The 22,565-nt window shown below is 41.5% G+C and overlaps 1 protein-coding gene across 7 annotated transcripts in view; it reads right to left on the bottom strand.

Moving 5' to 3' along the window:
• Positions 1-22,565, bottom strand: part of tcf12 (transcription factor 12) — a 53,143-nt gene that overhangs the window by 22,938 nt on the left and 7,640 nt on the right. For all 7 annotated transcript variants that reach the window (XM_029143961.3, XM_029143957.3, XM_029143959.3 and 4 more), the window contains 5 exons: positions 21,845-21,918; positions 17,479-17,581; positions 4,158-4,219; positions 3,628-3,760; positions 2,985-3,037 (listed from right to left, as the gene is read on the bottom strand). In XM_029143961.3, the coding sequence (XP_028999794.1) occupies positions 2,985-3,037; positions 3,628-3,760; positions 4,158-4,219; positions 17,479-17,581; positions 21,845-21,918 (425 nt within the window). The remainder of the gene's footprint in view (positions 1-2,984; positions 3,038-3,627; positions 3,761-4,157; positions 4,220-17,478; positions 17,582-21,844; positions 21,919-22,565) is intronic.

Raw genomic sequence — 22,565 nt, 5'->3', positions numbered from 1 at the left:
CAAAAGCAAATGTCAATCTTTTTTGTCATCCACACTCAGGGTTCTCGCTTGCAAAAGTCCCCGAGGGTAGCTGAATCTCAGCCCACCACTTTCTTCCTCTCCTCCTGCAGCCATGCCGTCACCAAAGCCAGGGAGGAAGTGTCACATCGAGCCGCTGTGCCTCTGACAAGGGTTTGTACGGAGGGGGGGGGGGTTCTATTTACACAAACAAGCTGACAGGCGCGCACACACACACACACACACACACACACACACACACACACACACACACACACACACACACACACACACACACACACACACACACACACACAGTACCCTTGCAGCTTCCCATAAATATCCTACAAGATGTAACTTTCCCCCATGAGCTACAAAACTCTCTCTCCCCTGTCTTCAGCCCTTCTGTCAGACAGGTGCCCACGCAGCTGCCCATCAGCATCCCTCAGCCTGTCTGTCCGATGACAACAAGCTTTGTCCTTCGCTCTCAGAGCTCACTTTATACAGTCAAATAACAGGATCCAATTATAGCCAAGGCCGGTACTGTAACAAAAATAACATGGTAAAGCTTTCATGTTTGGCCATTTAAAGATGTTTATCTGTCAAGCAAAACAGATTATATCCAAAACATCTCAGCAGAGACTTTCTGTAGGTTAAACCCAGCTACATGTGTCTGGAAAACTAGCTTATACAATATAATGGGAATTTATTAGCCATCACAGAAGAACCACATCTGCCGTATCCCATGTCTGCAAGTACACAGGGAGCAGCCCAGAGAGGTCAGTATATGTTTGGCGGAGGGAGGAGGAGGTCTGTATATAAGACCAAAACCCCCTATAAACATTTAAATGTTTGCAATCACCAGCTGGTCTGTCTAGATAGGCTTCACATCCTGGTGCAGAGCAGTGTCAAAACCTGAATGCACAGAGGATGTGCTCCCGTAAATATTTTGATTCAGCTCCATCATGTAGTGTACACACACATCATGCTTGGGCTTGCAACTTACATTGCCCATCTGATTTCAAACTCCTACATTTATTATTAGATGTGGAGGCGAGAGCACGAGCTTAAGGAAAAAGGGGATTTGAGAATGAAATAAATAAATAAGAAAATTCCCAGCAGGAGACATAATGATAGGAAGTAGTGTGTTGATTTTTTTTTTAAATCAAGCAGCTATTCAGGTCTCTAGTGAGACTTGTGCTTGCTTACACAAGCAAATGCTTTCAGTGGCATCTGCAGCTGCATTCACACTTTACAGGTACGCTGCAGGCTTTGCACACAGCTGCCTCTGGTAAAGTAGCTCCGACTCCAGGTGCCCCTTCCCCAGACACATTTCAACACCATCCTCACGGCTTCCAGTGGAGCAGCACAAACATAGGTCTTGGCCGACAACCACCCCGAAACATGCAAACATCACACTATACGCATTTTAAAGATCACAGGTAACTCCCACTTCTCAGTTCATGTCCTCATACTCCACCTCTGCTGCCTCCACCCAAGCATTTTGCACATATGCCACCTATAAAATAGTGGCTGTATGTTTTTTGTTGAGGGACCCAAGCCCCTTTATTCAACGCTCCCATTTCTATTCTTTTAAATGGGATCAAAGACTAACAGGGATAATTCCTCCAAGCTCCAGCAGCACTGAGTGACAAGAAGAAGCTGTATTTTATCCCATGCTCTGTCACTGTTTTTCCCCATCTAGCATTGTATTGCTTGATTGTACTCTTATGAGTCAGAGAACCGCACCTGCGCCCATGTGTTAAGTACTGACAAATAAAAGCCCAGCGTCCATTTACACAACAAAGAGATGTAACCCGCAAGGCAGCCATTCTTCGCCTCGCTCGCTCCGTCTGACAAGACCTCAAATATATCACTTACTTAAGAGGAAGGCAGAGCACGTCCCTGCTGCTGCCAGAGACCGCGTCTCTCCCTCATGTTCTGACAAACTTCTTTTCAAATACAAATCCAGAAACAAAACACATGCCAGCCTTTTATGTTCCCCGGCCTGCTCCATATTTGATTTCAGACTAACAGCAGTAGAGGTGACGATTATCAAAGCTCTGAAAGGCAAATCCAGTCTCAGACTCCCTCGTCAAAAAAAAAAAAAGAAAGGGAACCCTTTCAGAGAAAAGGATTTTGGTAAACCAGCTGAATCTTATTAAAGAGAAAAAAAGCATTGTCTTGCACCAGTTCTTGGAATTTATGGCAAAGCTTAATAAAATCTTTGCTAGTCCACCAGGGTTTTAACAATGAGCATCTGACTTACTGATTTATGCATATTAATGAACTTCAACACCCCCTGTTTAAGTGAATGCAAGCTGAGTTCCACACTCCTCTGCATCCTAATGGTTTCTGCTCCGCCGGGATCATTACCAATAGAAATTTTAGATATTCTGTGCTATTAATCTCTGTCTGTCCTCCTGTTCGGCTACGTAATGACTAATTAAACATCAAAAGAGCAAAGCTGGGGATCCGCTCTGACAGCCTCTCTCTCTCCCAGGAGAGGTTGTGAGGAGGCTAGACTGTGACAGGGCAGCACCGAAAATCAATCACCTCGAGGTGCACGTGTGCATGCACACACACAGCCAAATATGTACAGAAAGACGAACCCTGCAGAGACTTTAACACGCCAACATTAGACAACAAGCATATAAACAAACATGAAAGGCCTGAACTTTGCTTTCCCAGTTAACAGGCATTACTAGTGTCACTATTTCAAAGACTCACGCAAAAAAACGAGTGAATTCCCATCCAAGAAGTGTGATAGTGATGTCAAAGCGCTCTTTGTGTGAGAGGGAGGGCATGTGAGGAGCAAGTGTGTGTGTGAGTGTGTGTGTGTGTGTGTGTGTGTGTGTGTGTGTGTGTGTGTGTGTGTGTGTGTGTGTGTGTGTGTGTGTGTGTGTGTGTGTGTGTGTGTGTGTGTCTGCTTAAGAAAGCTCACTGTGAAATCTATTTATATGAGAGGTAGATGATCTTCCACTCACAGATGAAGGCAGGCCAGGAGGGACCTTGCGAACCTTTTTTGTTTGTGGAGGATCTGTGGAAAGATGAAAGCACAGTTATTCATTCATGGGCAAAAAGGGAAGCAACTATCAACGTGCTGTAAACAAACCAGGCCTGGCTTCCCTACACTCCCTGAAATTAGTGTTTGAGCATATATGAAACAGACAGAAATGGACCAGAAAAGTGTGTTTATATAAAATATTTCATATCAGCTGTTGGTGCAGTTACAGTGTACTTATTTTCATGTGTCTGGAGATAAAAAACAACAACAGGCTTTAGTTTATTGTTTTAAATATATACATTTGTCTTGAGCTCGTATTTTTCTTTACACAGAGGGTGTCATTGCACAAGAAAATATAAACAGTGAACTTAATCCTAAAAAGACACTCACTCCAGAATCCTGAATATTTTTTACACATTGCAGCAACTGTGGACTAAATGCTTTGAGGAAAGATTTCTTTAATTTCATCCTAACAGGAGAAATAGTCACAGCAAGCAAAACACATTTCATTATTTTCAGCTTTCAGTTGGTGCTGATAGATGTGAGCATTCTTTTATATTCCATCACATAAGTATGTTTTTACTAATGTTTTGTGTCACTAGCATTATTGTGACTGCACTGACCGACGGGTGGAGGCTCTTGTAGAGAACGTCTTCTGGGATTCGCTGCAGTGAAGGAGTAAAATGGAGCGGTGGACTTTGCTGGCGTAGTCACTGAATTAGGACTTGCCAGTGGGATGTCTGGCCTTAAGGAAGACTGACAAATAAAAGAAACCACACAGATTGTTAGAACTAATAAAAATAATAAATTCAAAATGAATTAATGTGTATTGTGTCACATGTGGGTTGGTTTATGGCTCTCTGGCTTTTGACATGGAGCCCAAAAGCTAAACTGACTATTTCAATGATCCGAATAGAATAATGGTTTTAAAAAGTGGCTGTGAAACAAAAAGACTATCAAAAATTTAAACATTTAAATGTGACTGAGGGACTTGTCCAGTGTCAGGGACAAAAGAAAAACATGCATATAGAATGACATTAAGGCATTTTAAATCATGCTTTAGCCATTTGCTTGAATGTAACCTGTTACAACAGTAACCTGTTTTTACATACACTAAGACTCTCAGTCTTTCAAAGGCTGTTGAGAAACTCACCTGGCAGACAGAAGCCCCTGGATCTCTTCCATAGCCGAGAAATGTAGCCCTCTCTGATTTACCTGTAAAATCAAACACAATGATCATGAGCTGTAAGAAGACTGTAGTACACATTTGTTTTAAAAGTCATTTAGGTGAAGTCTCCAAACAGTGAAACTCAATTGTTTTGGTATAAAACACAGTTTGCCACAGTGTTTTGCACAGTGCCAGTGAGGAACAGACAGAGAGGTTCATGAACAGACAATAACATTTCTCCACACAAGATGAGCTCATACCTTTACTCCACCAACCAGTTTATTTCTAAATAATGTCTTCATGGCATTCAGAGTGAAATATGCACAAAACTACTAAACAGTGTCAGAGTTGGTGTAATGTCAATTATGGTCCCTACTCAGGCCGTAATGTGCTTCTCCACTGTGAGTATGGTTACAGTATATTTAAATCAAAACAAATCTGACAATATTTCGAACGCAGTATCTTGAAAAGAAGAAAAAAAAACAGAAGGATGTAAATGAACTAAAAAAGACTTGACAGACATAAAAATGTTGGAGGTTCACAGTGTTTTGGAGGATTAATTAGCAATACAGTCATAGCAGACAGAGCCCTTCTATCAGTGTCACATCCAATGTGTGCACACCTCAAAGGAAGGTTCCCAGCAGCCATCAGGGGAAAAATAAAACTCACTGCACACAACACACATGCATCATGCACATCACAACGTCCGCACTCAGCACTTTTACTTCCCTGGAAAAACAAACAAACAAAGAAATGAGAGTTCTTTGGGGAGAATGATGAATAACTTTAATAGCGTCGTACATTATTTTTGTCAGACTCCCAAATATTACAAGCGCCGACACAAGCGTTGGAACTAAATTCTGCTTCCTCTAGAGAGAAAGGTAAATATTTTTTGTGAGTTAAAAACTTGCCTAGCATGGGTCTTTTGTTACACAATGACTGATCTGAGCACAGATTTTACAAGCGCAGGTGAACAGAGACACATCTAAGAGAATCAGCTTGTGCTTATCTGAGCAGTCCTGCAGGAGACAGTTGTTCTGCATCTGTGCAGACCGTCCCTGGAGAGCGAGGCAGCTGAGGAAATCAGGCACCATAATTTAACTGGCTAGGATGCTTCTCCTGTAACTGTAACACGATACACTTCTGAGCAATCAGTCTTGCATAAGAAAATAGGATTAAGTTGTCAGTTACCACCAACGTTCACCATCACGGCAGCATGATGAAACATTCAGACAATTTCTGTCTAATATTTGAAGTTGGTTCAGTCAAGTTCAGTTCCATTCCTAAAAGGCCTTCTGAGGTAAAGGTCTGCTCAAGTGCAACAGTTAAATATTCATTGGCAACATGTGTTTTGTCACACAAACTATGTCTGCTGTGAATAATTGATGGTCACTGTTGTTACGGGGCTCACCAGGACAGACTGGTGTGTAAAATGTCTTGGTCCACATAGAAGCAACAGAAAGTCTAGTAATTAATCGCGAGACAAAGTCAAGTAAATAAAAGTTAGAATTCACTGCCATATACACATAAATATTCAATTTTAATAATGTATGCAATAACAACCATTTATGTAACTTTAGGTGAATGCAGTTCAATAACAATCGCTGCATTAATTAATATTAATTAATGCAGCAATTTTTCTATTTTCCAGGTGTTAGAGAACAACAGTTTACAATTATAGGTTTTGACTATTATAAACTTGAGCAGCAGTGTTACCCAGGGTCATAAAAACACGGTTTTTACTGTCTGACTTGATGAGAATTGTCTCCTTTTTTTTGGAACGTCAACCGATCCAAAGACCTACTTTCCTCACTTCAGTGGCCATGGTGTCCCAGTATGATAACGATATACTTTGTTCAGCTAATTTAAACTCCTGGCTGTGGAACCGGCCAACCCAGCAGTATGTTGCACTTGATATATGACTTTGTTCTACTTTTACTCAATCAACATCGTAAATATGCATTCTCCTCACTTCGAATAGCAATTCATGCACATAGCGGCAAACTGTCAATTACAATATCTTGCCAAGCCTTTCTTAGTAGGTTTAGGTTTCTACATATATTTATACACAGCCTGCGCAACACAGACCTTAAGTATCTGGCATCTGCAGTGGTAAATATATTGGATTGGCTCAATTCCCCTCTGTTATCTACTTAGGAGGATTCTTTGCGGCTAAGAAAGCTTAACTCAGGCAAGACTAGCTACTAGTTTAAATACTGTACATAATTGATGATGTCAAGATGCTTGAGGTTAAGGCTTTATGAAGACATAGAAAGTCACGCTACTGTGAAAGGCTAATTATTATCTGGCAAATAATTTGGCTCCCCACAGCCTGAGAGACACGTATCTGTGCCCAGTTTCTGCTAAATATAGGACTTCATGTCACAGTTGGTGTTCAACTATTGCTTGGCCAGATTCAGTCAGCGTTTGGCCTCATACTTTCTGGTTTTGCACTTTCAGACTAGGGTTTTCTTGTTTTAACTCATTATACACTCAAAACATTACTTTACTTTACACTGATGTCCTGTTCTCCTGGCGACATCTGTCATGTCGGCCAAGGAAGTTTGCAGTTTCATCAGTTGTCCTTTACATCATGGATCTCCTTGGCTGGTTTCACTGTGGTGAGCAGCTCTAGGTCTCTCTCATTCCCTAATGATGACACCTGCTGTGCTTTTGTACTTTCCACTTTCTTTCTGCTGACATTACAGAGCTGCGCTGTATAAAATAAGACAGAAGAGAGGTGATCTGCCCAAAGAGGCATGGATGGATTTAATTGAAATAGGCACAGTTTCTCTTTCTCTAACCCAGATGTTGTCTGAACAAAACTATTAAAGCATCTCTAAACCTACAGTAGGGGCGTGTTCACTGAACTGTTTACAATTACATCCACATTCTGCAATAACCAAAGAATAAAATACAAGGTGAAGGGCTGCACGATTGACACAGAAAAACAAATACCCCTTTTGTCAAGCACCTATAGCACTAGCTCATCTGTACTTACATCTTATAATATATTTTTGCATATTTTTTAGTCATTGTAACAACAACTTACAGTTCTGTGATTATTATTATTATTATTATTATTATTATTATTAATAATAATAATAATAATAATAATAATAATAATAATAATAATAATAATAATAATAATAATAATAATAATAATAATAATAATAATAGTTAAAAAGCAACATCTGCTTAGCTTGCCAACAGAATGTGAGAAATAATGGCAGCTTTATTACGCAAAATGATATCATTAGTATTTATTACTAGAAAAAACAAATTCAAAACAAATAGCTTACTGTTGTATACACAGAAAGAAGTAAATGAATTGGCCAAGTATTTATTTAAAATTGGGGCAGATGTGGAAAAACCCTTTAAAAACTCAAAACTGGTCTAATTGTTAATCTCATTTATCCTTTGCCACCTACATGAGCAGCAAATGAGATTAATAAATAACGCTGGATGCTCCTACTGAAGGTGAGGGGGACGCTTATTGATCACGGGGCTGCAGCAATATATAGCATAGCATTCTGACAAGCGCCGTATTTTGATAAAGTGAGAGGTAGTGACCTAAGTGTCTCCCGGGCTCAATTCAAAGCCCTTACCACAAAAAACAGCCAATTAGTGAGTGCGCTGTGCTGCCTCTCAGATGCATTCCAAGAGCCTCTTTATCCCATCCAGAAAATTGGTCCATTTTCCCTGCTCTAAGGAACCAAGACCATGAAAACAAACATATAATGCAGGATGAGGAGGTGTTGTTAATGCATAAACCAAATGAACTCATCACATGGCAGCTCATTCGGTTTGGTTTTTGTACTGAGCACTAGTGTTTGTTCTTGACAACTACGCTCATGTTCCCATGTGATGACTAGCACCTAACTGCAAAATATTATCCCCCACAAGCCCTAATGTCTGCCCCCTGGACTCAACTTGAATGGGCTTCCTCAAATCTCCCATAATTAAAAAACTAATTTATTTTCTGTAACGCAAAGATCAGACTCTGTGATGACTCAATAATAAACATCAACAACAACAGGATACTCTACCTGATGAAGTCAAGCTAGGCCTGTGTGCACACCAGCACAATAAGAAATTAGACGTGCACTTACTCTCACTTCCCCCCGTGCACCATTTCAAAATGCCTCCTTTTGTTTCTTTCTCTCGGGAGTCCTGTCACAGATGTTTGATGCTTCAACCAGGTTTTGTCTGACAGCACATTAAAGCAGGTGGTGTTATAGGTTAGAGGAGTGTGGATAAGAAAACAGAGAAGGAAGCTCAGCATTAGGTGCAGCGGTAGAATGGAGAACCATGACAGAGCCAGAGAACAGAAACGTGTCTCCCTCACCCTCCGCTCAACATTAATTTCTGCATACAGCCTTGTCAGCAGTGACATTATTCAAAACAGCAAGAGCAAATGTTAATGAGTTCTCATTTGCATATTTATTTTTTTTTCTTTGTTGAAATGTCACTGATTATTACGTACTATGATGATAAATGCATCTGCTCACGCAGCCTGATGTGTAATTAGCCATTAGGTGGAATGAATAGATCAATAAAGGCGACAGACCAGGATTAAGAGAAATCAAAGCAGGAGGAATGCAGGAAAGAGAACAACACATTAGGCTCGAGGGGGGAGAAAGGTTACCTCTAATGTTTTTAGATTAGACAGAAATCCAGAAAGGGAACTAATCAAGTAAAGGTGCCTAAATTCTCAGCAACATCAAAGTTAGCGCCGCACAGTCTCCAGCCCTGAAGTGTGTGACTGTCACAATCATGAGCTGATGCTCTTTTCACCAACTAAACAGGTTATTTCCTCCTAAAGTCTATCTGTGTGTGAGAGACGAGATGTGGATTTCCTGATTGTATTTATTCCCCCCAGGGATAATCAGGTGCCACGGCTTGGTCTATTTGAATTTTTTCTAAAACGGTAAAAAGGAAAAAGGAGGAGGTGGAAAGGGGAAACTGCTTTCGCTTGGCCTTTGCCTTTTTTCCTACCCAACTATTCTCCTGCCAGTTCTCGCTATTCACAAACGAGGAAAAAAAAATGCATTACTGCAAACCAGATGGGAACATTCCACATGACCAAACCAATCAATCACCTTGCTGGGACGCAGGTGTGACACAGCCGTGCAGCAACACACCATTTCACAGTCTATCAGGCACAAACACATGGTCACCAATCAATGGCACCCCGAGGACCCATGAGGAGTGGTGCGTCTCCGCAGCCTCACTGGTTCATGGCTGATGACTTCATAATCACACATCCATTCTCTCAGAGGAGAAAGGCGATGAGCTCCCTAATAACGTCTCCCACTATGTGAGACCAACACTGTAATGGATGCTGCTTAGGTAGGAATGCTAGCGTGTACCCTCGGATCACGCGTTCACGTGGGAGCTCGCTGCTGTGGTTGAGAAAGAGCACATTTCACAAGCAGAGAAAAAAATGTCCCCCAGTTCCGGGACACTGGAATCAAGTCAGCGTGTAACATCAAAGTATTTCTCCGTGTTTGGTTTTAGATGCCAAACAACTGTTGAACAGTGAAACAGAGCGCTGAGGTGAAGGACAAGGAAGGATACACACATGGGTTAGGAATGCTGATCCAGCTCCAAGCACTGGGGGCATATTTCCTCTTGCAGAAACCCCCTGAAAACCCTGAGCAGTCTTCAGTTTAAAAACACAAGCCTGCACTGACTAAAGCTGAAACAGCCTGAAGGGGACAAAGCGTTTGATGATTGCTCTGTGGGGATGACATTGCATGTGGGCAAAAACTGTAACAGTCATTTAAGAGAGTTTAGGATTTTGGGATGACAGTATAAAAAAACCTTCCCACCCCCATATTCCTGGCAATAAAGAAAAAGTCTCCTAGAGCCGCGCTTCGCTCTACACTTCCCACACTTCGCGCACTCAGAGCGGTGCCAGCGCAGGAGAAAATGTCAGACATTGTCAAGTGGGAGAAAAGGCGAAACAAATGTCTGCATTTTATTAACCAATTAAAACCCACTACAGCCCAAGAGGAGGACGGTGCGACATTACCGTCAGACAACGTTGCTATCAGCATTAAAACAGTAACGCTCAAGGAAGGTTAAACATCCTATGATCCTCCTGGAGATAAACACAGGTGTGAATACAGCTCAACTGTACATTGTGTGGACATCTGGGATGCCTCATGATGTTTCTGCACAAAGACTAGCATGACAGAATCATTTTTTCAAAGCTCCCAACCTGTTGACAATCAGCCGGAGCACAGAGTGTTCCACTGCTCACAACTGTAAACACGGTAGAATTAGGAATCCTCCGGCTGTTGCCAGTCTTGCTTAGACACACGTTACATCAATTAGTCTTTACCATCGTTGTGCATGTCTGTCTGTCAGACTATAAAACATCAAATTTGTAGTAGTAAACATACACAAACTAGCACGACTAACATCTCCTTGTCTTGCTTTGTGAACTAACTCAATAACTGTAAAGAGGAGCTTTCATTTATTTGAAGGTCGCTGATCTATTAATATTATTATAATCTTCTGTCTCAAAGTTGTACTTTGCACCAGGGCAAAACATAAATCTACGTATTAAATGTCCTTGTGGATAAATTATGATCCTTATATTTAGGCTGCTCTCAAATCATGAACAACTGTTGCACAGAGTTGTATACGTCCAGTTTTCTTTGGCTGGTGGCATCAAGCACTAAATTCACCAGACTTTGATGGTTCTACCAACAGCAATTCTTCTGAATGAATCACTTCCCTTTCAGCTAATAAATAATCCCTAACGTTCTCCTTGGCACCGGCTTCAGGCAGCATGAGGCAAAAGAGAAATGTGAGAAAGGGAGGGCGGGGAACGAGAGAGACTCAAAAGAGCGAGCAAAACAGAATAGATGTGGATTTGAGCAGCATTCAGCAAAAAAGTTTTCCTTTGCAACTTGTAAATATAGCATCTATTCTTTGTGACTGAAACAAGCGACATGAAATCACCTTCTCAGTGATTATACACACTATCATGGCGCTCTGACCCCTGCAGCTGCTTCCTAGACAGGCGTTATGTCATCACACCTTGGCCATACCCCAGCCCCTCTTTCCTCTTTGGAGAGACAGCCCTCCGCACTTACAGACTACAGCTGATCCCCCGCAGCTGGGCAGCCTCGCCAGTCCCATGCTGGGGGCCACGGCCCGAGGAAGGCGAGGAAGGGGTCGGGCAGGGCCAAGATGTGCTGAGGGAAGCACAGGGGCAGGGAGGGCTGGGGTGTGCAGGGAGATGTAGGCGGACTGGGAAAGCAGAAAAGGGATTTTCGCCCTTTCAGCTCGTCTTCAGCTCTTCATGCTCCAGTGACTGCAGTAATAGATAAGCACACCCTGCAGCTATGCATAATGACCTGCTACATCCACAAAACTGTACTGCACCGCATCTCCTTGTCTTCCTTTCTTCGCTCTCTGCTCTTGTCATCTATACGATACACACACGCGCGCGCTTACATTCTGCTGCTATCACTTTGATGAAGCGATTCCCGCAAAACAACTGGCGTAGTTTAGACCGCGTCCCGCTCCTACTGTGAAGGCTTGCTGTGTGCTGTGTTCTGTGTGCATGTGTGTGCGTGTGTGTGCGTGGTGAATGATGGAGCAGGGAGAGGGAGCAGCCCTGGCAGCACCTGTGACCCACGCTGCAGAGGAGACTGAGCACACACCTGAACTGCACCTGGCCACAATCACAGCCTGGGTCTGAGGAGGGTCTCCCCTGAGACACAGCATTAGCACATGACACCTGCCCCAGTAAAAACACACAGGGGATGGCAGTGTGATGTGGGATTTGACACATCACAAGAAGCCTTGAGTAGCAATTAGAAACGAAAAAAGGGGAGACTGGAGGATGATAATGATTTTCCAGCACAAAGACTGCCCGGTGCACCGTGGTTCAATATTCCTAGCTCACGCAGTCGGCTTTCAAATACACTGAACTGTCATCCAGACAAGAAAGCTGATTACTGCACTCAGGGTGACGTTTAGAGGACCCAGATTTCCTTGGGGAGATTTCTCCTGCTGAACTTGATAACACATTCTCTGCCATGACTATGTCTAACACATGGTAGAGCACGTGCGCAGGACCAAAGTCTGCGTCTAATGGCTGCATGAATGACCACGAGTTCAAATGAAGGCCAAAGTCATTAGTCCTGTAGAATATTCAGAACTTCACAGCTACAAATTATTCTGTGATTTATCCATAAACTTCCTGAAACTAGATTTAAAGAGAGACTTTACTGATGGAAACTGTGTTGTTCATCACCAGTTTAACTAGCAGGCGAAATCTTTATGGTCGTTACTACAGAGACAAAATGAGCCGACTACACAATCATCAATCACACCCATAAAGTCAGATTCGCATTATGGTCACGTGGACGGCGACAGGCTGCGAGCAGGCTGCACGCGACTGTTTGCATGTGTTGATGACAGCGTTAAGCTGATTATGTTTAACACAAGGATAAAGCTGTATGAGTAATATGCATGAAGCACGCCAGAGAAACGTGAGCACAAATTTACAACTTGGCATCTGTGATATCACACCCTCAGGCACGTGGCATCACCAAAGCTATGCTGTGGGAGCCAACATGTATCTGCCTGTACCAGTGAGAGCAAACTTTGATTTGTCATGAATAAAAAAAATGGCCTGAAGGGGATTTACAGTCTGTACAATACACCTTCTCATACCTTCTTTCACGCTTGAAAAAGTACAGAAAGAGGTTTTATTGTTTTATTGAGTTAAACACTTAAACACACAATGAGTGGTTGTAACACTGTAAAAAAGACACACATTAAACACAATCAATTAATCAATGACTTTGATAAGTAATAGTAGAGAATGTTTATTGAAAGCATGCAATAATAAATTCATGAGGAGTGATGGTAGCAACTAAAGTAAAAAAATGGATAAAATGGGATAAAATTAAGTGCTCTCATACTGTAGGTCTCTATGTAACATTTTTTTATAATAGTGAAGTCAAACAAACTGTGACCACAAACAGCTGTTAATAGCTACTTCAACCATGTCTTACTAATTAGCAAAATAGAACTTTACGACATCATCTGAGGTTAAGTCTGATAAACGCTGTCTACATTTAGTAGAAAACAGTATCAGTTCATTAAGTAAATAATGACAAAAAGGCAAACATTAAGCAGTGTACGCACACACACACGCACACGCACACGCACACACACACACACACACACACACACACACACACACACACACACACACACACACACACACACACACACACACACACACACACATAATACAGCGTGAAATAAAGGAGCATAGTGCAGCTCTTTCAGTTGTAGCTCATCGGCTGTGGTAATTGCCCAGATTGCTTGCAATCAGCCTCCCCCACTGACTTACCCTCATCGAGCTGACACCACAAGAAAAAATCCCAGCAGGTAATTAGATCTAACCATCCCTTGTCAGGGCTATGAACTGTTGGCTATCCATGTGGCTGAACAATTAGAACTGCATGAGAGAAAACCATCCACTGCAAGAGCTACAGAAGACCATGAGCCAGGCATTGCTACACACAGAGAAGGGAGGATGGTTGAGTAAATCATGTCTGAAGTCATCTGCTACATGGGAACAAGAGACAATCAGACACCAATAAAAAAAGACAATCCTAAATTATTTTACTTCAAAATTCAACAAATGTTTTTAGTTTGCCATTTAAAACCTATTTATCAAAAAAAAGGTTACTGTAGATAGATAGAGAGATGTATAGAGAGATAGATGGATAGGGAGATGGATAGAGAGGTACATAGAGAGGTAGATAGAGAGGTAGATAGAGAGATAGATAGAGAGATGGATAGAGAGATAGATGATAGAGAGATAGATAGAGAGATGGATAGATGGATAGAGATGGATAGGGAGATGGATAGAGAGATAGAGAGATGAATAGAGAGATGGATAGCCGATGACTGTTAGCTGACTAATTTCCACTTGGCCTTACATATGACATTTGTTTGTTTCCTTGACGCTCTTTCTTTGCTCTTACTCACTTCCTCTTTGCTTTTCACATGAATTTCCTCGAATATCACATCAATTATACAACATTCAGCCTGAAATACCCTAAAATGAAAAGAATCATGTAAACATTCGCAGCATGCGTGATTGGCATGTGTGTGAAGGTAACATCGACATGAAGGAGTAGACTGAGGGCCAACGCGTACTGAAAATGTATGGCTCATGATGAAGAGAATCAGACACCGCTGAGCCGTCCATGTTCTGCAGGGCTGCTGATTCAAAGTCCAAATAAATGTCTGATAAAGCCCGTGACATAGCAGGTCACAGTGAGATAGGTCATAAAGAATTCACAGCGAGCGGGGATGTTGACCACGTTTCTGCCATGCCACTGGCTGTGCTTTGATGTACTGTAAACAAAACGTTTCCGCAGTGTGTATTTTATGTTCTGTCCTGCCTCCTACACACTCTACCCCGCCACCATCACTCACTTAACAAGTATTTGCAGTAAGTGGGAGCGCGTGTGATATGGGCCATCTCCTGTGTGCTACAAGGACAACTCTGACAATGTTTCAGCCTTATTTGATCACGTATTTGTCAGTCCATCAATACTGTCTGTCAAGCTAGCGGAGCCGCACATTGTGTAACTGCAAATCTCTTTGTAGGACAGACCGAGTACAGCTTCTTTGTGCGATGAGTGGCATCACATGCCGGACTCTGAAAACGGTGCACGGTTCTGTAAGCACGAGCAACGTGGCTTCCACCTGTTAGGTATGAGGGAGGGGATGACATGCAGGTTAGTAAGAGGATTGAGGCAGAAGAAGGTGGGGCCAAGATACACACGAGGCTCTGACCAGCTGATCCGTAGTGTGACTTAATGTGGAGCCCCTGGGGAGAACGGTGTCATCATTAAGGAGTCGGCAGCTCCCCGGCATTCACCTAAAACCCCCATTCTTCTTCATCTCTACAGTTCTCCTCTGAGACTGGAATTAAACTGGCAAATCTTTTTGGGTTTTTAATTGTGTAATTAACTTGAAGAACAATAAGACAAAAGGTGCACTATTAACCTTATGGCTCTGTTGCTGCTTTTATAGTACAAGGAGATCATAATATATGAGATCAACGGAAATAAATTTTATAAAATGAATCCTATGGTTTTTCCATTCGGTCTTTATCAATCAAACGCAAAAACTATTTGAATGTTTTAGCTATTTGGTCAATATGCCTCAGAAAAGATGATGACTGATACTCTTGCATTCGACTGCAGCAGCAAAAGAAAGGACTTTAATCAGCATGTTCCTGAGGAAATTTCTCATTACATTTGCATTAGTAATACAAAGCATGGCTCAGATCTGTGCTGATAGACTAGACTAAACACATTCACATAAACATGGAAAATACGTCATTAGTCTTGTGATTTGGGCACTTCCTACCAGGAACAATACATTAAATAAGAGGCAGAATAAGAGGCCCTGAGGGCCCCTACGCACAGAGCTGACCGTGGGCCACCACAGGGTACGTTTTAAATGTCTGTAGCCATTTATTGTCCATAGTTCCTGGAACACAGTCTGTCTGACTGGGTTTATTCTCTGCACATCACAGTGGTTTGGACAACTGTGCAAGTTGAGGGAAGTTGTCAGATAAAGTTGATTGCTTTTAGTAAACTGGTTATTTTGCTCAGACGTTGTTGTCTCTGCCTTAATTTTTTCCATTTCATAAGCTAATCTATTTGTGCACTGTGAGAAAGACATGCACTAATACATATTATTATTATTGCACTTTCTTTTACGTTATCTTGTCCGTGTTTAGTGTTTTTGCATACTATCTATAGCAAAACTGAAATTTCCCTTTCAGATTAATATCTATTTGCTATTAAAAACTTTTGAATAAAAAGGTTAAACCAAAAACACAAATCACACATTTCACTGCTTTGTGCTTCCCTGTTTGCTGGAGAAATAACCTGTCATGCTTAATTCAATATACATACAGAAACCTATAAATCCACATAAATCCCAGATAATGTGGAAAAACAATTTAATAATATTGTACTTATCTTGAATTCCAAGCCGAAGATAAGGACAGACAATTTAAAGTTTACAATCATACTGTCTAAATGTGACATGTCTGTGCAACAGATCAAATCCATATTTGGCGGCTCACAAGCATAATTGCGAAAACAGTTCAAGAGTAGGGAGATAATACAATGCATGTGTAACCATTGTGATCCATTACAGGAAAGATAACATTTGTTTCAATCCAGCAGCACCCATTTGTAAACTAATGGCTTCTCTGGAAACCCAGTCTCTGGGGCCATAACATAATGAGCTGAGATGTAGTTAGCCATAAAACTGTCAAGTGGTTACACATAACCATGATGTCAGACCAAAGATAACACACAGCTTTTATTACGATAGGATTGCATTTTGAGAATCACTAAAATAAATGTGGATGTAAAGATGCACAGAAGGAGAGGGTGTTTTTAGGGTTGATTATTAAAACTAATAATATGAATCCACATATTTGTGTTTACAATGTGATTAGCTGTAATGCCCAAAATCTAACACCATAAATCTAAACCTACAAACCTACATAAAAAAACAAGTCTTAACACACAATTATAGCAAGATAGCTGAATGCAGCAAGTCTGTGGTATATGTCACTCATTCAGGAACCACATATCTAAAACTGTGGACATAGTGTCAGAATAAAGTGTCACATGACCCTTGGCTAAAGCTCCAATTATGTCTTGTGTAGCATGTGTAAGCACACACACACACACACACACACACACACACACACACACACACACACACACACACACACACACACACACACACACACACACACACACACACACACACACACACACACAAGACAAGACACCAACAGTGTTACCAGTGAAACAGAATGTTGTTGCAACCTGAAGATCGCAGGCATTTCAGTGATTCATTCATTTCATTAGAAAGCACAAAGCACTGCTTCCAGTGGAAGCTGCTAAGGGCAGTTTTAATGTCTAGGAGACGGCTCCATATGACGGAAAGCTATACTGATGGCGTGACTTCCACCCTGGGGGAGGGTCATCGCAGGAGGAGGAAGAGGGAAACATAGAAGGGGAGGAGGATTAAAGGAGGAAATAAAGGCAGCAGGAAACGGGGGAGCCCTGTAGCCTTGCAAGCTTTTCATTACCACTACCTACAGATGCCTGATGTGCATTAACCTCAATCAGGTCATTTGTTACACTGAGGTTCACTGGATGTCTTTCCACTACCAAAGGGCAAGTGAGGGGTGAGAAGTAGAGAATCGCTTACTTACCCATTATGTTTGAGTTCATAAAAGGTGTCGGGGACAATCCTTCATGAGACACTAATCGACTGTCACTCAAATGATCGGCGTAATGAGGGCTGTCTGCAAAACCCTGAGGGAAGAGATCAGAAAATTAAGCACATTATTGGGCAAGTTTACTAACTGGGTGCTGTTTTGCATCACTTGACATCCTTAAGGATGTCAAGTGATGCAAAACTTGCGTCATTATTTTTAAAAACAGGCTCAAGCAAAATAAAAGTGTTGTTAAGGAGTATTTGTACAAGTCCAAGTAAGACATCAATAAAGTCACATTCTTTCATAATACTTTAGTGTTAAATTCATCAGTCTTAAAAATTCTATATTTCTGTTTCACTTTTCTATGTATCTACGTGGTAACAGGTTAAAACACTATTTCATGCACGTGGACTGTGTTGTTTAACAGAAGAGGAAGAGACAGTGAGATGCAATTCCACATCATTTCCAGGTACCTGCAGCTTAAAAAAATTGCCTTTTTCTCCTGCAGCTTAACGCTACCTTTTCATGACAGTTATCAGCTTCAGGGGGCTTAGGTCTAAATATCGGTCACAGTGTGGCTTTTTGAAAAGTCGGGGTCCCATGTAATAAAAGATACTCTGTTACAGTGCTAATCCCAAGCCCTGTGAAAATCCTCCTGTGCTCTAGTCGAACACATCTCCCCAAACTACATTCACTCCCTCCAGTTGGACTGAGAAGGCGGTGGGCTTGAATGTCTACAGATTTATTTTCACCAACTCATACCCTTTGCATTCAAGATACAGTAAAAGTAAATCTTATTATCTATCTTTTTTTCTGTGAGTGGATGGTGATGGAGTAATTTCAAAGGCAGTGGAGTAGTGTGCTGTGTCGAGGGAATCCTCAGAGATTCCCTATTGTGTTCCTGCCAGCCTGTATACACTGTTAATCACACCATGAACCGACTCAATAACAACAACGGCCCTGTGAGAACACACACACACACACACACACACACACACACACACACACACACACACACACACACACACACACACACACACACACACACACACACACACACACACGTATGTGTTTACAGTAGCAAAACAAAGCCTCACACTACGCACCTGAAACAATAGCCAGGCTTTAAATTAGATGAGCAGATTTGTAACGCTCCAATGCTGCCCATGCACGAGCATACTGCCTGTACTTAGCTTAGCGTGATCAGTAGTAAAAATCAGAAAAGGTTGAGCTGGTTCTGTCTGAAGGTCAAAAACAGAAGCAAGCAGATAATGGTGAAGTCTCACAGGGTTAAGGGTTACGTTACTGACCCTGTCCTCTAAAAGCACAGTAAACTAGCCCAGCGTTTGTTTTACATAGCTGCCAGTAACCCAGCATCACAAAATGCCTTGCATGAATGATGGGATGCATAGAATGATGGGACATTAGACCAGTCGTGAATGGGCAGAGTAAAGGGTGTTAAGTTTAGGGTAAGGACCTCGGGAATGTTTTACCAGATGTGAATAAGGGTCCTCGCAGAGAAAAGCAAGATAGATCAACATGTGTTTGTGTGTGTGCGACCACACTCTGCTTCCTTCTTAGGGATTGTTAGATCATCAATCACAGATCCCTCATCATTCCCAAACACCGGTGGCCTACATCTATCGGAGACACTAACACATGCTGTCATCGTTGCCACGGGGCCACGTTAGCGCTACAGGCTAAATAATTGTCAGATCACAGTGGCAGCATGCGAGCCACAGCTCACGCCTCGTTCCCCAATCACTCGCCACACCGTTTAAAAAGTCATCTCTTCCAGCCTGCGTGCTTCGTCCCAGGTGAGCGTGCGGCTGCATGTGGCAGCTTGGGAAGTGATGATATGGTCATGATGGATGCATGTGGGGTTGAGTATCAAGTCGGGGCAGGGCACTGGGGGAATGGGGGTTGTCGTGCAGTGGTGGTGGGTACAGCCCTGACTGTCAGACCGCCAGCCTTCAGCCACAGCTGCCCAGGATACAGCGGCTGGCTGGGAGCCAAGGTCACCACGGCAGGGCTCGGGACTGTTCACAGTCGACTGATCACACACCCGTAGTGCAGCAGCTCAAACAAGCTCAGGGACAAGACTGAATTCCCTTTGTAACAGACTGAAAGATAAAGCACTGAGGGTTTCTTCAGAGAGTCCTCAGCAGACTGCGTGTCCAGCATAAACGGAGGAAGTTCAAAAGACAGCTCTATTTTTGAATCAGTTATTTCATTCCTGTTCTGAGACGTAATGGAATGAAGCTGGTCATTCAACATATTGTGTCCAGAGGTTTGTTTTGCAGTGCAACACAGTTTTACACTCGCTCCTCAAAATAATAAAAAGATGGGAATTAAAAATACCATAACAGCATAAAACTGGAAAACAATAAAAGCCCATTAATTAGTTCTTGAAAATGTATTTACGAGAAATCGTATCTCTGAAGTGTCAAAGTGAAAGCTTAAGATGACTGGGACTTACAGAAGAGGTGGTTCAGGAAACTGATATATAGCTGCAGGGAGTACACGGATGAGGAAATCGTTTCACTAGGTTAGTCATCACAGACATGAGAATTAAACATACTGGACTGATTCTAACTTTAAATATCATCACTTGACTGTTCAGACTCAACAGGAATGTTAACTTTTATCCAAAGCTTTTAACTTTAACAGAAATCCCCCAGTAGACACAGAGACAAGGCAACAGTAAATGAAACAAAGTAAAGTCAATACATGGCAGCGTTTCTCCGTTGTTGTTAGAGAACCCACTTACATGCAGATGATAAAATCATCTGGTGTGTTTGTCTTATCTACACAAGCGTGTCATAATGTTTTATCAATTGTATCTATATTGTAGTTACCAAATTAATTAATTTGTCATTCAACTATATGTGTCTTTCAAACAAATTAATATTACACTTCATTTCCAACATACTTGAAAACATATTCGGTATAAATACCAAATAAAATAAATAATTAACTAACAATAGTTTCAGAAAAAATAATCCCCTCAAATATTTTAATATTATATAATGAATTTTAGATTCAGGGTAAATGTCACTTATTTCAAAAGAATATCACATAGGATAACACTTGATGAATGAAATCTGTATCCAAACCCAATGTGTATGCAGCTGTGTGTTCGTGTATGTGAGTGTTTGTTTGCATGCCTTGTGTAGGTGCAAACAGATGTCTGCTGGCTGATGATGTGTCTTGCAATGTCAGAAACACTCATTTATATGCACCTGGAGCAAAGATATCTCGAGCGTCTCCGTCTTATAATTCAAATCAAGCTGCCTATGTTACCATAGCCTGTAGATGTTCATTCGGGAAGGGCACAGAGAAATAAACAAGGTAACGCAGCCAGAGTGGCTCTGACATTTAACTGAATTCTAATAGAAAGTGACAGGAGATTGACATTAAATGAAATTCATACAGGGCATCTAGAACAACCAACGTGTGAGGGGCAAACAAACAGAGGGTAGAGCTGTTCACACTTCCTCACACAAACACTGAGATGTTCTCAGTTCAACAAAACAATACAGATGCTCTTTATGTGTGCACAGTTTCATACAGGCACTATACATACCTGAAGTGAAAATGTCGGTGCTTTGTGTTTTAAAATGATTGTTCTTCCTTTGCATAAATCTGTGTAAACCACAAAATGCTAAAATACAAAGACGTATCAAACCGAATGAAAGTGTGATGTGAGGTTGCTTCTAACCACCTTGGTATTACAAACATATTTATGTCATTAATATGTGTTAATATTGATGTAATCATGTTATAACTTAGCAAATGGTATACAGTTTGTTAGAACAACTTCTGTCTGTTGCAACATCCTCGCTGCTACATGACTTATTTCTCTTCCTATTTTTCCAAACTACACTAAACTAAATATAATACAAGTAAACAAGTTACTCGCTTTATCACCTCAAGTTACTACTTCATATTTTACATTGCATAACCAAAAGTTAGACCAATAATAAATCAGATGCTCAACAGTAAATTCAAGCGTCCTCAGGTCTTCAGGTAACCACAAATGCAATATAATAAAATATGTAATAGTTTTACTGATCTGAAAGTAGTAGTAAAGAAAGGTCAATGGTACAGTAATGTCAGATTCCACTGAATAGATTCCTCTGCAGCCTGTGTAATATCCCTTTAGATTAAAGGTATTCCCCTTCAGTACCTATCAGTAAATAGTTATTCATTCACTGTTTCTTTAACAGGTGTTAAACAAACATACAACAGAAGTGATAAAACAAAACACTGAATCTTTCACTTTGATGTAATGAGTGTTAAACGATGTGCTGTGGAGCAGAAAGGCTATTCAGACATCTTGAGGTGTGGGTCATCTTACCCGGGAGGACTCATAGGAAGGACTGGACTCGCCACCTGGGGCCCAAGATGCTTGAGTGGTCCGCTCATCCAAACCTGTCAGAGAGAGCAATGCACAACTCAGTCAGCAAGTCAAGATTAGTCACAGAGGTCACCGTACGCTGAACTTTATCCACGTCCCCCAAACAGACACAATAAGGAACTTGTGAACATGCAAAACAATGAAGGTATTATATCATAATACACGTGTTTATGCAGCGTCCCAGTTATTGTGTCTCTATTCTGTTTACACTACAGTGTTTCAAAGAGATGCACAGTAGCTGCCTGTGGTCACGTCTCCGTCAACATGTCTTTCCTGTATTGTTTCCCTGTGGTGAACACAACAATGACAACACCTGAACAAGTGCTTCTGATGGGCTCCTCAATTGTTCCCTATTTGCTACTTTTGTCTTGCTACTGTTTTCAATCTCTAACACATAAACTGATATACCACAGCACTGTTAAACAATGGGAAATCTAGTTCCTGTCCTGACCAAAGTCCTACACACATATGCTATGAACGACCTCCAGCAGGCAAAAAAGCCAACAAACATCCCAGAGTTGGAAATGCTTTGTAATAAGCAATGGGCTAAAACCCCTCATAGTGGATGAGCAGGGCTGATTAACCGTTACCAGAAATATTAATTTAAGTTATGATTTCAAAAGGGAGACGTGCTAGTTAGTGAAGGCAAAAGTGTTCACTG

The sequence above is a fragment of the Betta splendens genome, chromosome 3 (genome assembly GCF_900634795.4).
Source record: "Betta splendens chromosome 3, fBetSpl5.4, whole genome shotgun sequence".
Classification (NCBI taxonomy): Eukaryota; Metazoa; Chordata; class Actinopteri; order Anabantiformes; family Osphronemidae; genus Betta; species Betta splendens.
This window is presented reverse-complemented; position numbering and strand designations above follow the sequence as displayed.